Below are 16469 nucleotides of genomic sequence, written 5' to 3' on the forward strand. Positions count from 1 at the left end.
CTGCGATCACATGATCGAGACCTGAACCAATTAGGTCTCGATCATGTCTCCAGGACCAGAGGCAGGGGTTAACAGCGCGATCCGTGTGTCAGCGCTACTCTGAGACACCCGGATCGCGCTTTTAACACCCACCGTGAATTCACGTTGGCGCTGCACAGAGTCTAGCAAGTGCCGACGTGAATTTACTGTGGGCGGTCGGGAAGCAGTTAAACAGCTCGTTCCAGTTTGGAATGGTGTGCAGAGCGGTTGTATGATCCTTTGTGCTGGGATTTGAAGTGCGATCTGCACTATTTTGTGAAAATTAGAACTATTTTTGCTGCTGTGTGATCACCAGCAGCAGTTTCTTTTCTGACCCTTCCCCGATCCCACCACCTCTATTTCCGAGTCCTGTGTCCGCTGAGCGCTGATCAGTAACCGCCATCACTTATCAGCATTTCAACTCAATTTTCGGCACAGGAGTTTTTTCATTTTTGAATTTGCTCCCTGTGTGCGCCATCACTGATCAGCATCTGTGGTTATTTTTTTCCACAGATTTTGAAAAACAGCCTTGTAAAAAAAACGGCCACGCAAAACAAGTGCAGGACGTTTTTGGAGCTGTTTTTCATAGACTATTGAAAACCGCTCCATATTTTGAGACGTTTTTGACTCAGCGTGGGAACATACCCTTAGCCTCTGCACCGGCTAACACGAAGCCCCGCCTTAGTAATCAACGCAGTCAATCAGCCAGCGGCCATTACTGAGGCAGTAGTAATAAAGTTTAAGGCCTTATGCACACGGCCATGCCCGTAATAATGGCCCGCGATTGCATTCTCCAAAGTATGGGAGCGCAGCCCATAAAACGCAAAAGATAAGTACAGTTCTGTGGCACGGACACCTATCCGTAGAGGTAAGGAAAGGCATCCGAGACCAATAGAAATGAAAAGGTCCATAATTACGGACCGTATTACGGTCTACAATTAGAGATTTTTTTTACTGTCGTGTGCTTGGGGCCTAAAAAAAATAATTCAAAGACATAGATAAAATATTTTATTTCAAAAAAATCCACCCACGCAACCCTCATTAAGCCATATTATTGAAAATAAAAAAAGCCGTCTGCGAAGTACTCCTCGAATCCAACCTAGTCCAACACCCGAACCTGTAAGGAAACACAAACAAAAAAAAAACATTAGTAACACATACTAATGGTAGGCTCAGATACAGGGCCCATGTGTGATACTGTCTGTTAGACCATGTAACTAAGCCTACCACAAGGTAGGCTTAGATACAGGGCCCCAGCAGACAGTAATCTGATACTGTGTAAGATTACTGTCTGCTGGGGCCCTGTATCAAAGCCTATTATATGGTAAGCTTAGATATAGAGCCCATCAGACAGGATTAGACATAGGCCATGTATCTAGGAACACCATCTGGTATGCTTAGATACAGGGTCCATGTGTGACACGGTCTTTTAGACCCTGTATCTAAGCTTACAACAAGTTAGGCTAAGATACAGGACCCCAGCAGACTGTAACGTTACACTCACCTCCTCTTCGGCTCCGGGTGCAGCAGATGTCCCAACATCATCTAGCGTCGGGACGCCATCCGCGGCCCACTGGGTCAGGACGCAAGAAGACGTCAGGACTTCTGCTGCGCTCGGGAAGGAAGACGGGCAAGTATGTGTCATTACTATAGTTAGGGTATGTGTACACGATAACTGCAATTACGTCTGAAATGACTGAGCTGTTTTCAGGAAAAAACAGCTCCTGAATTTCAGACGGAATTGCATGTACTCGCGTTTTGCGGGGCGTCTTTTACGGACGTAATTTGGAGCTATTCTTCATTGGAGTCAATGAAAACAGCTCCAATTACGTCCCAAGAAGTGTCCTGCACTTCTTTGATGAGGCTGTTATTTTACGCGCCGTCTTTTGACAGCGACGCGTAAAATTACAGGTCGTCGGCACAGTACATCGGCCAACCCATTGAAATGAATGGCCAGATGTTTGCCGACGTATTGGAGCCCGGTTTTCAGGCGTAATTCGAGGTGTAAAACGCCTCCATTACGCCTGAAAATAGGTCGTGTGAACCCAGCCCAACAGGGGCCCATGTATTTTATTACATAGGCCCCAGTTATTATAGTAACTTTTACAGATGCAGTGCGGGCGGCCTGAACGTATCAACCAATTTTTACCCCTGACATAAAGTACAATTTGTTATAAGAAAATCTCAGAATCGCTTAGATAGGTGAAAGCATTCCAAAGTTATTACCACATAAAGTGACATGTCAGATTTGAAAAATGGGGCTCTGTCAGGGAGGTCAAAAGTGGCTGCAGCGGGAAGGGGTTAGTGACCAAGCTATTTTTTGGTCGTATTCAAAGCCATAACTTTTTTATATTTTATATGAACATAGCTGTATGAGGGCTTGTTTTTGCGGAATGAGTATTTTGAGGTACGTATAGCTTATTGAGTAAAGCTTTAGGACATATAGTTTATTGAATAACGCAGCATTCAGCTAATAACAATCACATCCTAGTTCATGAACTTAGATGTGAGCGTTATTAGCTGGAACCTGCCCGTCAGAGACACACAGGACCAGCTTTCAGACGAGCAATTAGTCCAGCTGACCCGACGGAATCAGCTTTGATGGTAAGATACAGCGTCTATGCATACAGGATATATAGAAGCTGTGTCTCGAAAAGTAAATTTTTTTTTTAATATAAACCAATTTAAAAAAAGCCGTCTGCGAAGTACTCCTCGAATCCAACGTAGTCGAACACCCGAACCTGTAAGAAAACACAAACAAAAAAAACCCATTAGTAACACATACTAATGGTAGGCTCAGATACAGGGCCCGTGTGTGATACTGGCTGTTAGACCATGTAACTAAGCCTACCACAAGGTAGGCTTAGATACAGGGCCCCAGCAGACAGTAATCTGATACTGTGTAAGATTACTGTCTGCTGGGGCCCTGTATCAAAGCCTATTATATGGTAAGCTTAGATATAGAGCCCATCAGACAGGATCAGACATAGGCCATGTATCTAGGAACACCATCTGGTATGCTTAGATACAGGGTCCATGTGTGACACGGTCTTTTAGACCCTGTATCTAAGCTTACAACAAGGTAGGCTAAGATACAGGACCCCAGCAGACTGTAACGTTACACTCACCTCCTCTTCGGCTCCGGGTGCAGCAGATGTCCCAACATCATCTAGCGTCGGGACGCCATCCGCGGCCCACTGGGTCAGGATGCAAGAAGACGTCAGGACTTCTGCTGCGCTCGGGAAGGAAGACGGGCAAGTATGTGTCATTACTATAGTTAGGGTATGTGCACACGATAACTGCAATTACGTCTGAAATTACTGAGCTGTTTTCAGGAAAAAACAGCTCCTGAATTCAGACGGAATTGCATGTACTCGCGTTTTGCGGGGCGTCTTTTACGGACGTAATTTGGAGCTATTCTTCATTGGAGTCAATGAAAAACAGCTCCAATTACGTCCCAAGAAGTGTCCTGCACTTCTTTGACGAGGCTGTTATTTTACGCGCCGTCTTTTGACAGCAACGCGTAAAATTACAGGTCGTCGGCACAGTACATCGGCCAACCCATTGAAATGAATGGCCAGATGTTTGCCGACGTATTGGAGCCCGGTTTTCAGGCGGAATTCGAGGTGTAAAACGCCTCCATTACGCCTGAAAATAGGTCGTGTGAACCCAGCCCAACAGGGGTCCATGTATTTTATTACATAGGCCCCAGTTATTATAGTAACTTTTACAGATGCAGTGCGGGCGGCCTGAACGTATCAACCAATTTTTACCCCTGACATAGAGTACAATTTGTTATAAGAAAATCTCAGAATCGCTTAGATAGGTGAAAGCATTCCAAAGTTATTACCACATAAAGTGACATGTCAGATTTGAAAAATGGGGCTCTGTCAGGGAGGTCAAAAGTGGCTGCAGCGGGAAGGGGTTAGTGACCAAGCTATTTTTTGGTCGTATTCAAAGCCATAACTTTTTTATATTTTATGTGAACATAGCTGTATGAGGGCTTGTTTTTGCGGAATGAGTATTTTGAGGTACGTATAGCTTATTGAGTAAAGCTTTAGGACATATAGTTTATTGAATAACGCAGCATTCACCTAATAACAATCACATCCTAGTTCATGAACTTAGATGTGAGCGTTATTAGTTGGAACCTGCCCGTCAGAGACACACAGGACCAGCTATCAGGCGAGCAATTAGTCCAGCTGACCCGACGGAATCAGCTTTGATGGTAAGACACAGCGTCTATGCATACAGGATATATAGAAGCTGTGTCTCGAAAAGTAAATTTTTTCTTTTTTAATATAAACCAATTTAAAGTTGCTTAAAATCAGCTAAAACATTGTTTTATTAAAAAAAAATGGAGTTCAAAAGGCGCACATAGCCTTTAGCGACCCATGACGAAAACGTTGGGTGCTAGTTCCTTTGCCGTGACGTAAATTTTCGTCACAGTTGCAGGAGTGGGGCTGTATTACACAGCCCTGCAACTGCTCGGCACTTTAAGGGTATGTTCACACGGCCTATTCTCAGACGTAATTTGGGCGTTTTACGCCTCGAATTACACCTGAAAAGACGGCTCCATTACGTCCGCAAACATCTGCCCATTGCTTGCAATGGGTTTTACGATGTTCTGTTCAGACGAGGTGTAATTTTACTCGTCGCTGTCAAAAGACGGCGCGTAAAAAGACGCCCGTGTCAAAGAAGTGCATGTCAGGATAGGGACAGTGTAAAATGTACGAACATTTTAGATGTTTGTGTGTGGTGCACGTGCTAGGTGCGACTTATTTGATGCCGTGATCCGGACACTGGTAAATGTTCGGGCCGTTAATAAACAGTCTAATTAGGCGCAGAGAGGTGATTAGATGAGCTACTGCTTATCTTCTAAGGGTATGTTCACACGGCTTATTTTCGGCCATTATTCGGGCCATAAATGGCCGGAAAATCGGAAGCAGAACGCCTCCAAACATCTGCCCATTGATTTCAATGGGAAAAACAGTGTTCTGTTCCGACGGGGCATTTTTTTACATGGCTGTTTTGAAATAGTGACAGGCACTAATGCTTTAGAAAACTCAAAAATGATGGCCTCTGATTTTCAGCCGTTTTTGTAGCCGGAAACGTATTTTGAGGTGTTTTTTGGAGCAGATTTTGGAGGTGTTTTTCCATTGACACAATGAAAAACAGATCCAAAAAGTACTCAAGTAGTGACATGCTCCTGCTTTTTTACGCAACATATTTTAAAATTGCGGCAAAAAAAAATGCCTTGTCTGAACGAAACTGCGTTTTTCCCATTGAATTCAATGGCAGATGATTGTAGGCGTTTAGCTAAATTTTTTCAGGCGAGTTTTGAGGCATTTACATCCAGAAATGCACCTGAAAACACAGCGTATTAACATACCCTAAGTGTTCCAAAGCATTATACAAGTGATCAAAGCATCGCTGTTTCAAGTCCCGTTGCGGGACAAGAAAAAAAGTTAGTTAAAAAGAAGTTAAATTATGTTTAAAAATAAATTTTATCAAAGAAAGAGAGTCCCCCAAAAAACATAAATAAATAACCCCCTTTTTTTGTTAAAAATTATTTTATTTGCAGAAAAAAAATGGTGCGCCATAAAAAGAATATTAGGTACTGGCGCAATTGTATGGACCCATAGAATTAATAGAACTTACTATTTATGCCACACCTTATATGGCAAAAAAATATAAAAAATAAAAATGGCGGATTTGCTGTTTTTTTCTATCCACCAAATTTTATTTTATAAAAATTAGTCAATAAATTATTTGTGTGCCAAAATGTTACCAATAAAAACTACAACTCATTCAGCAAAAAACAAGCCGACATACAGCTACATTGACAGGAAAAAAATTTGTGGCTCTCTGAATGCAGTGACATAAAAAGGACTTTTTTCAATAAAACATGTTTTTATTGTGCAAAAAAAAAAACATATTTGGTATCGCTACATTTAATACTAAAACTATAAAATATAAAACTATCATGTTATTTATCCCACATGGTGAAGCCTTAAATTGTTTTTTAAAAAGCAATGCCAGAATTGCTGTTTTTTGGTCACATCTCCTATCAAAAAATTTAATAAAGAGTGATCAAAGAGTCGCATGTACCCCATAATTGTACCAATAAAAACTACAGCCAGTCTCGCAAAAAAAACAACCAAGCCCTTACATAACTTTCTTGACAAGAAAATAAAACAGTTATGGCTCTTAGAATATGGCAACGCAAAAAATAAATGATTTAAAAAGAAAAGGGATTTTATTGTGCAAACGCTGTAAAACATAAAAAAAACGATATGGTATCGCCGTAATCGTAAAGATGAATATTTTAATATGTCATTTGTAGCGCAGTTACCCCAATTTGTCCGGCAAAAAAAATAAGCCCTCACGCAGCTCCATCACTGCAAACATAAAAAAGTTATGGCTCATAGAATATGGCGACACAAAAGGTGCAGAGTGTTCCAAAAGGGAAATTAGATTGTACACCACTTATCAGTGTAACACTGGCCACACATCAATGGATTTCTATTTATTTCCTGCATTAATATACCACCCTATTATGCTCTGATGTACTCCACTCAGCTTACATATACTCTCACATTATAAACTGAAATCCCAGTAAAACCCCAAACAAATCGAATACCAAGCAAAATTTGTGTTTTAAAATTGAAATTCTGAGCCCTTTGGTATCCACATAGCTGCCCAGCAGTTTACGTCCACATGTATGCCATTGCCACACCGGGGAGACCTTGCGTAACAGTTTATGAGGTATCTGTCTTCAGTGGTACAAGCTTTGCACAACATATTGCGCACTAAAATGGCATATCAGTGGAAAATTGCAATTTTCACTTTGCGCCAATCTCTGTGCATTAATTTCTGGTAAAAAAAATAAATAAATCTGTGGGATCAAAATGCTCACTAAATTGCCTTGAGCGGTGTAGTTTCCAAAATGGGGTCACTTATTGGCGGTTTGTTTTACTATTTGACCTCAGAGCCCTGTAATTGTGTGTCAATGCTGCGTAGATCGCTAAAATAGGCCTCAAATGCGCATGGTGCTTTTTCACTCCTGAACCCTGTCATATGTCCAGTCAAAAGATTAGGACCACAAGTAGGGTGTTTCTAAAGCCAGGAAATATAGCATAGTAATTAGAGAGCTGTCTTTTCATAGTGGCACAAGCTGGGCAACATATATTGGGCACTGAAATTACATATCTGTGGAAAATTGCAATTTTCACTTTGCACCATTCGCTGCGCATGAATTTCTAATAAAATACACCTGTGGGGTCTAATTGCTCTCTAAACCCCTTAAAAAAATGCCTTGCAATTGTCGGCCAATTCTGTGAAAATCACCAAAATAGGCCTCAAATGTGCATGGTGCTCTTTTACTTCTGGGCCCCGCTGTAAAGACGGGGTAGGGAGACAGACAGGTGAGCCCTAATCTACCCGCCACTCAGTCCCTGCCTACTTGCAACGGCCCGTCCTAGGCGATGGCGTACAACTGGGCGACGGTCCCTACTCTCACTATGTGCACGACAGACAGACAGACAAGGGTACAAAGAAGCTAAGGGAAAAGGGGCAGATGCCCACGGCGACACCGTGAGCTACAAGAGTAGTGAACGAGCCGAGTCAAACCAGGAGTGTACGAGGTACCAAATGCAGAGCAAGAGAGTAGTCAGTAAAGCCAGGGTCAATATGAAGCAGAGGATAAATAGTACAAGCATCAGCAGAGCCAGGAAACAAGCAGAATCACAGGCAAAGGAGAAGCAGGAAATGAAGGTATAAATAGACAGAGGGCGGGAGCTAGCTCCGTCTGGCCAGGCTGTGATAGGCTCTCCCACTCCTCAGCCTCCCAGCCTGAGTGGTAGAAGAAGGAGTCACTCTATCAGACTTAGGAGCAGGTGCAGACTGACTAACCACGAGTGCCGACACAGAAGCTGTGTCTGGCGGATACTTTACACCCGCCATATGTCCTGGCAAATGACAAATGCCTCGAGGGGTGTCGTTTCCAAAATGAGGTTACTTCTCGTGGGTTTCCATATTACTCTGGTACCTCCGGGACTTTTCAAATGCGACATGGCGCCGAACACCAATCCAGCAAAATCTGCGCTTTAAAAGCCTTCCCTTCTGAGCCATGCCATGTGCCCAAACAGCAGTTTAAGGCCACATATAGGGTATTGCCCTACTCGGGAGAAATTGAGTAACAAATTGTGTGGTGTTTTCCTCTTATCATCCCTTGTAAAAATGAAAAGTTGGGAGCTAAAACTACATATGTTTGGAAAAAGTAAATTTTTTCATTTTCACTGCCTAATACTAATAAAATCTATGAAACACCTGGGGGTTCAAAATACTCAATACACCCCTAGATGAATTCCCTGGGGGTGTAGTTTACAAAATAGAGTAACTTTTTAGGGGTTTCCACTGTACTGGTACTTCAGGGGCTATGCAAATGTGGCATGGTGTCCGAACACCAATACAGCAAAACCTGTGCTCTAAAGGCCAAATGCTTAAAGGGAACCTGTCACCAGCATTTCACCTATTAAACCAGCAATACCCGGTGGTAGTGGGTGAAAAATCATTTCTATATAACCTATAATTGTCTTCTTAGTCGGCTCTGTAGCTTTAGTATTCAGTTTTTTAGTGTTCCCACACCATATGCTAATGAGCAAAAAAGCGTCATATCTTCGTTTGAAAAGAGTCAAATCTTCATTTGAAAAGAGTCATATCTTCATTCCTCAAGTCTTTCCGAGTTTACCCCGCCTACTTCCTTTTGATTGACACCTCCACGCCTACCCCAAGCACACAAAATCCCGAGCTTGTGCATTGATGTCCTCTTCTTTTGTGTGTGTACAACGGGACACCAGATTATTACGATAAAAGGCGCAAAATGTTTGCAGACCGTTATTTACAGTCGGAGGAGGAGTTTAGGAGAGGGGATAACGGCAATTAACTTTTGATAGCAGCGGCTTGAGTGGTGTATTTTCCCAAGTAGAGTTACCTGTGGGGTGTTTTCACTGTTTTTGTTCATCAGGGGCTTTGCAAATGTGACATTGCACCCCAAAACTATTCCATTAAAATTTGAGCTCCAAAAGCCAAATTGCACTCTTTCCTTTCTGAACTTTGCAGTGTGCCTTTACAAATGTTGCAGTGCTTTTTCTCCTTTATTCCTTATGAAAATGAAGAAATCTGAGCTAAAACTTCATTGTATATTGGATTTTCATTTTGACGGCCCAATCACAACAGATTCAGCAAAATATCTGTGGCATCAAAATGCTCATTATACCACTACATGAATTCCTTTGGGGGTGTATTATTCAAAATGGTTTCTTTTTTGTGGTGTTTTCTATGTTTTGGCATCAAAAAGACCTCTTCAGGCCTGGCATGGTGCCTAAAATATATTCTAATTAAAGGTGGGCCAAAATCCACTAGATGCACCTTCATTTCTGAGGCCTGTGTTTGAGTCCAGTAGCACACCAGGGCCACATGTGGGATATTTAGAAAAACTGCAGAATCTGGGCAATAAATATAAATAAAGTAGACATGTGGTAAATTTTAAACTAGTAACTATTTTGTATTTACTATCTGTCTTACAAGCAAATACATAAAAATTTTGAAAACTGCAAATAAACATTGAATGAATCGACAAAATGTTACTACAAACATAAAGTTCAATGTGTCACGAAAAAGCAATCTCAGAATCGCTTGGATAAGTAAAAGCATTCCAAAGTTATAACTGAATAAAGTGACACATTTCAATTTTGAAAAAGTAGGCTGTGTGCACAAGGCCAAAATTGACTCTGTCTCTCCAAGAGGTTAAAAAGAAACTCTAGTAATAATAGACTTTACCATTGTAATTATTTATCAGAGAGTACGTATTCCCCCTTAAGGGATATTTCATCTTGGACATGTATGACATATCCACAGGGTATGCTATAAATGTTTCTATAGATGCAGGTCCCACTTCTGAGACCTGCCCCTTTCTCTAGAACAGGGACACATTCTGCTGCTGCCACTGGGCTCCATCCACTGACTTAAGAGGCGGCCGAGTGTTCCACAAACAGCCTAGCGCATTCTGCTACGCGGTTTCCCAAACTTTGATAGAAGTGAATAGGATTTACTTAAACAGTGTAGTACGCTGTTTACGTAGCTCCCAAGTTCTTGAAACAGCCTAGCTTACTGTGCCACACTGTTTCCTGGTAGCAGAAGGTAGGACGGGGGTAAGAGAGCCCCCTTATAGACATAGGTGCTGGTCCTAGAGGTAGGACCCGCATCTATCAGACATTTAGGGCATATCCTGTGGATATGCTCTAAATGTCCATGGTGGGAATACCCCATTAATTTTTTACATTTTTATTTACTCAGTAGGAATTGCCCAAAAGTGCCCTGGTCATCATAGGAACCACTGCCAGAGGGGTAACACCATTTAATATCCATGTGCCTATAGAGCAGAGCTGCTGGTACAACATATTGAAATACCATTGAACTAGTGCTTACATTACTTTCCGGTATATTTTTAAGGAGAATAGAAGTGCTGCAGCAGAAAACAACATGGACCTGCAATCAGATTTAACAACAAGAGGAACTTACATCAGGTTTGATATTCCTGAGCACAAAGTTAAAATCAGTTGGCCAAACTTCAGAGGTAAGAACCATTATTGTTTTATTGCAAAAATGTAAATATGTTTTCATCTCACAATTTCTTCCAGTATGGCTTATTTGACTCTAACGTTCTAAAACATAATGAAAAAGGGTTGAGTCACTGATTATCAGGGTTCATCTTCTGCTCCCTACTAGAACTGTGCCATCTGGACTACAGAAATCAGATAACTGAATTAATGCAATGTTTATTTTCCATTTTTCATTGATGGTCCATGTGGTGTAAAATTTTACATTGCAGAAATAAGTGAAGTCAGCTAGTTATATTATGGTCACCAATAACGAATATGTAAAACGACCACAGATATTAAACATTTAAAACATGTTTTTATTGAGCCACATGTTAAAAACTATACAAATGACATAAGAATGTCAGAAAAGGAAGGACCGAACAGAAATACAATTGCAGTGGGCTGCTGGTAATAACACCTATATCATAACATAATACATTGTAGATGGTCTGCATAGGAGGGTGCTAGAGGAGAGTATAAGGACAGAGCTGTCCAGGAAAGGTATAAACAAGTATAAGCACATTGGCAAAGTGTAAAGAAACCAAAAGGCAGATTCAAATGCAGAGGAACAATAAGTTGACAAATCAGGATATACCAAAAGCTCACTCCCACACATCACGTTTTGCCACAAAGATTTGTTTGCGGCAAACATAATGGACAACAATTTACAAATAAGAATAACAATGGAAGGGGAGTCCTTGGAGCTACAAAAGTCTGTCAACATAAACAGCCCAAATGCATCGTATTTTACTCCCAGCCGTCACCCTACAGGCTCAGGGGCACCGTCATACCTGCAGTTAGCTGACCTAACCCGCAACCACTCCCCGGGACACCACCCAGCAGGAGCCCAAATTGACCAGACTACCAACCATAATAAATTAGGGAGGGACCATACCCCCGATGAATCCCCCCCCACAGTAATTTACCACCAACTCTAAGGACCCCCAATCCGCCACACGAAAATACTTAGACACCTTTAAGTATGCGAGCCCCCACCCAACAAGAGGGCCCATTCGATCCCTTCCTGTAAACGCAGAGTCCACATATCAATCCCCACGGCCGTCAGGTGCACACCATCACCTAGCCGATAATTACCCAGGCCGTCCTCGAAGTCGTAATGATGCACAAAGATGCCCCCGTTCCTCACCACAAAACCCGAAACCGCCCGATTGACCTTCACCCGGGCCTTATTTAACCCGTTAGTGACCGGCCCATAGTATTTTTACGTCGGTTACTAACGGGCCTTATTCCGATGCCATAGACTTTATACGTCGCAGCATCGGAATAAGTAAACAGAGCAGGGAGCTGTCAAATCTCCCTGCTCTCAGCTGCCAGAGGCAGCGGAGGGCTGGGGGCATCCCTGCTCTGCCGGGTGAGATCGATATCAGTATCGATCTCACCCGTTTAACCCCTCAGATGCGATGCTCAATAGCGAGCACCGCATCTGAGTGGCTTTGGAGAGAGGGAGGGAGCTCCCTCTCTCTCCCACCGACACCCGGCGATACGATCGCCGAGTGTCTGTGTCTCCCATGGCAGCCGGGGGTCTAATAAAGGCCCCCAGGTCTGCCAGTAATGAATGCCTGCTAGATAATGCCGCAGGCATGACCTAGCAGATGCATGTCCGTTTTAAACGGACAGGCATAATACACTGCAATACAAAAGTATTGCAGTGTATTATAATAGCGATCGGGGAATCACATATTAAAGTCCCCTAGTGGGACTAGTAAAAAAGTAAAAAAAAAAGTTTCATAAAGTTAATTAAAAAAAATGTGAAAAAAAATGAAAAACCCACTTTTTCCACTTACAAACTGCTTTACTATTAAAAAAACAGAATACAGTTAAAAAGTTACACATATTTGGTATCGCCGCATCCGTAACGACCCAGACTATAACTCTATTACATTACTTAACCCGCACGGTGAAGGTCGTAAAAAATTAAATAAAAAACGATGGAAAAATTGCTGTTTTCTATGAATCCTGAAATGTGATTAAAAAGTGATCAAAAAGTCGCATCTACTCCAAAATGGTACCAATAAAAACTACAAGTCTTCCCGCAAAAAAAAGGCCCTCATACAACTGCATCGGCGAAAAAATAAAAACGTTACGGCTCTTCAAATATGGAGACACAAAAACAAATAATTTTGAAAAAAAAGCATTTTTACTGTGTAAAAGTAGTAAAACATACCAAATCTATACAAATTTGGTATCGTTGCAATCGTAACAACCCGCTGAATAAACTTATTTTGTCATTTATACTACACGGTAAACGGCGTAGATTTAGGACGCTAAAAAGTGTGGCGAAATTTCTGATTTTTTTCTATTCCCCCCCCAAAAAAAGTTAATAAAAGTTAATCAATAAATAATATGTCCCCCAAAATGGTGCCATTAAAAAATACAATTTGTCCCGCAAAAAACAAGACCTTATACAGTAATGTCGACGCAAAAATAAAAGAGCTATAGCTCTTGGAATGCGACGATTCAAAAACGTAAAAAATAGCTTGGTCATTAAGGTCTAAAATAGGCTGGTCATTAAGGGGTTAATCGCGCCACCGACCTGGCATGCCGCCAAGCCTTACGTGGGACAATCTCCGACCATACCACTTTAACCCCCGGGAAACTGGACCACAACCTAAGTAAATCGTACTTAATGTCCCTAATCAATTCCCGGAACGGGCGACTACCCAAATCATTACCCCCCACGTTCAAAACCAAGACATCCGGGGCTCTATCCATCTGTGCAAACCTGTGTACATCAGACAACACCCGACTCCACACCATACCTCTACTCCCCAGCCGCCTGACCAATACCTCCTCCCGCCGAAAACCCAACTGCCGCCTGTCTGGACGAACATCGGCCCGCTCCGCCCCCCCAATGAACGTACGAATGCCTGACAATCCACATTAATCGGCAAGGGAGACCTAGGACAATAAAAACCAAACAGATTAAAACCAAAGCTAGACACAGATGTTAGAGAAGAGGAAAGAGGAGAGAGGGAGGGAGGAATTAAAAACTTCACACACAAAATTATCATAAAAACTGCGGGCGCACGTATAACTGGAAACGGCGGAAATCCCATCGACCTATCCGCTTCACCACATCCGCCCCCAACCCCCATGACACCGCCTCTGTCGCCGCCCCAATATGAAATGAATGGAGGGAAAACAAAGACACCTCCAATCCCAACTGCCGCAGGCACCTATGAAAAACCCAAGTAAACTGGTAGCGGGACAGAAAGCACCCGTCCACGTGACACAACAACTGCCCACTCATCACCGGCCAAACCTCTCTGTACTCCGCAAAGCATGTGACCAGGCACATCTTAGCCCCCCTGGCGACCCCCAACACCACTCTCTTACCCCGACCACCCTGATCCATCTTAGAACGCCGAATCCAGAATTCCACACTCCTGTCCGCCAATAACACATCTCCACCCTCAACCCGCCAGCCCTCCTAGTGCTGGGCGCCACCAGCTCCCCCACCCTCAGGGCCCCAAAAACGCCCACGAGAAGGCCAATATATATAGAGTCACCGCAAAACTAGAAAAACAAACCTCACCCAACACCCCCCACAACTGTTCCAACAACACAAAAGACACTGGGAGACGACGATCCGGTAACAGTCTCCCCTTCCTATAACCCTTCAGGGCCTGGCCAACCCAAAAACTTTTTGTAATATCCCTGAACCCCCGGAGCTTAAAACCAAAAGCCAGGGCTACCATAAAACGACTAACCTTGGACACCGACCAGCCCGCAATAGAGACCTGTCCCATAAAAACCAGCAACGCCACCACCCGATCGTCATCTGTCCTTACCCCATCCAGAGCTGCCAGCCAACTTTTCCACTCCCGCCACGCAGAATCATAAGCAGCCCAAGTCCCCGGAGCAAGCGAGGCCTGAATCAATCCTCCTGTGGCTCGTAATCCAGCCCCCACAGCCACTCCGGGCAAGAGATCCCTTCCGCATCTGCGTCCGGAGCCATCATCCGGAAACATTCCCACTGGAATCGAGAAAGAGAATCTGCGATGTTATTCTGGACACCCGGCACATGAACCACCACAATCCATGCATTCAAAGACAGGCAACGTAAAACTAGGTGTCTCAAAAGCCAGACGACCGGGGGGGACGAAGCTGACACATTATTGATAGCCCCCACCACCCCCAAATTGTCACAATAGAAACGGACCTTGCTCTCCCGAAACCTCTCCCTCCATATTTCCACGGCCACCACGATGGGAAAGAGTTCAAGGAAAGCAAGGTTCTTCATCAAACACAACTCCACCCACTTCTCCGGCAATCGAGCAGCGCACCACTGTCCCTTGCAGTGAGCCCCAAAACCCACGCCCCACGCCGCATCTGTAAACAACTCCCAATCAACGCTGTCAACCCCCAGGGACATGATAAAGGACTTCCCATTATAACAATGTAAAAACTCAAACCAAACTGCCAAATCCGCCCTAAGCTCTTTATTCATACGAATAAAATGATGCGGGCCGACACCCCGGCTGTCGCTTCCGACAGCCGCCTACTAAAAATCTGATCTATGGGCATGATCCTACAATCAAAATTGAGCTTTCCCAACAAGGACTGCAAAGCGCGCAAAGAGATCTTCCGCAAATGCCTAGCCCGATCCACCTCCGCCCGCAAAGCCTCCAGTTTATCCTCCGGAAGCCGACACTCCATCCTCCCGGAATCAATGGTGATTCCCAAAAAGACCAGACAGGAGCTAGGCCCCTCCGTTTTGTCCAGGGCCAAAGGTACACCGAACCTCCTTGCCACCCACTCCATCGTGCTCAACAAAATAGAACAAACCGCAGAACCGGCCGGACCAACACACAGGAAATAATCTAGGTAATGTATCACCGATGAGACCCCCGCCACATCACAGACCACCCACTTCAGGAAGGAACTAAAAGCCTCAAAATAGGCACAGGAAATCGAACACCCCATAGGGAGGCAGCGATCCACAAAATAAGCCCCGTCCCAATAACATCCTAACAGCCGTATGCTATCAGGATGCACCGGGAGGAGGCGAAACGCCGACTCGATACCTGTTTTTGCCATTAAAGCCCCCGCCCCATAACGGCGCACCCACTCAACCGCCACATCAAACGATGTATAAACCACCGAGCAAAGTTCCGGAGAAATCCCATCATTAACCGATCGCCCCCTCGGATAAGACAAGTGATGTATGAGCCGAAACTTATTCGGCTCCTTCTTGGGCACTACCCCTAGCAGTGACACCACTAAATCCGGCAATGGGCAATACTCAAACGGACCTGCCATACGCCCCAATTCCACCTCCTTTCACAACTTATCCCCAACCACCCCCGGATACTGCAACGTCGAACACAAATTACGCAAGGAAAACGGCACCATATGCGTGGGGGCAGGGATACGGAAACCAACCCGAAAACCATTCAATAACAAAACTGCCCCTGATCTATCGGGGAATCTATTTAGAAAGGGCTCCATTTATTCCGATTTCACCAGTGTCAGGCCCTTGACTAGCGCCCCCTGCCCCCCGTCCTTTACCCTTTCTAAAACATTTAACGGCCCCGTGAGAGATCCCGCCGCAGGAGAAACCGCTATTTTTAAACTTACAACCCGGTCTGAACTTACACTAGCCCTCATTAAACTGCCAGCAGAACCCGGATTTTCCTCCTGCCCCACCTGATCCCCCCCCAGAAGGCCATGAGGGGCTGGCTTATCCGGCCCCACCCCCAGGAAAGGACTGGCCAAAGCGCACCGGAGCTTTGACCCGCAACCACAAAACAATATCCTTGTTAT

At 43.9% G+C, this 16469-nt stretch overlaps 1 protein-coding gene across 4 annotated transcripts in view; it reads left to right on the top strand.

The window, feature by feature from the left end:
- SLC29A4 (solute carrier family 29 member 4) overlaps positions 1-16469 on the top strand; it is a 474130-nt gene that overhangs the window by 315937 nt on the left and 141724 nt on the right. For all 4 annotated transcript variants that reach the window (XM_075830001.1, XM_075830000.1, XM_075829999.1 and 1 more), the window contains one exon: positions 10534-10657. In XM_075830001.1, the coding sequence (XP_075686116.1) occupies positions 10534-10657 (124 nt within the window). The remainder of the gene's footprint in view (positions 1-10533; positions 10658-16469) is intronic.

The sequence above is a fragment of the Rhinoderma darwinii genome, chromosome 6, assembly GCF_050947455.1.
Source record: "Rhinoderma darwinii isolate aRhiDar2 chromosome 6, aRhiDar2.hap1, whole genome shotgun sequence".
Taxonomy (NCBI): Eukaryota; Metazoa; Chordata; class Amphibia; order Anura; family Rhinodermatidae; genus Rhinoderma; species Rhinoderma darwinii.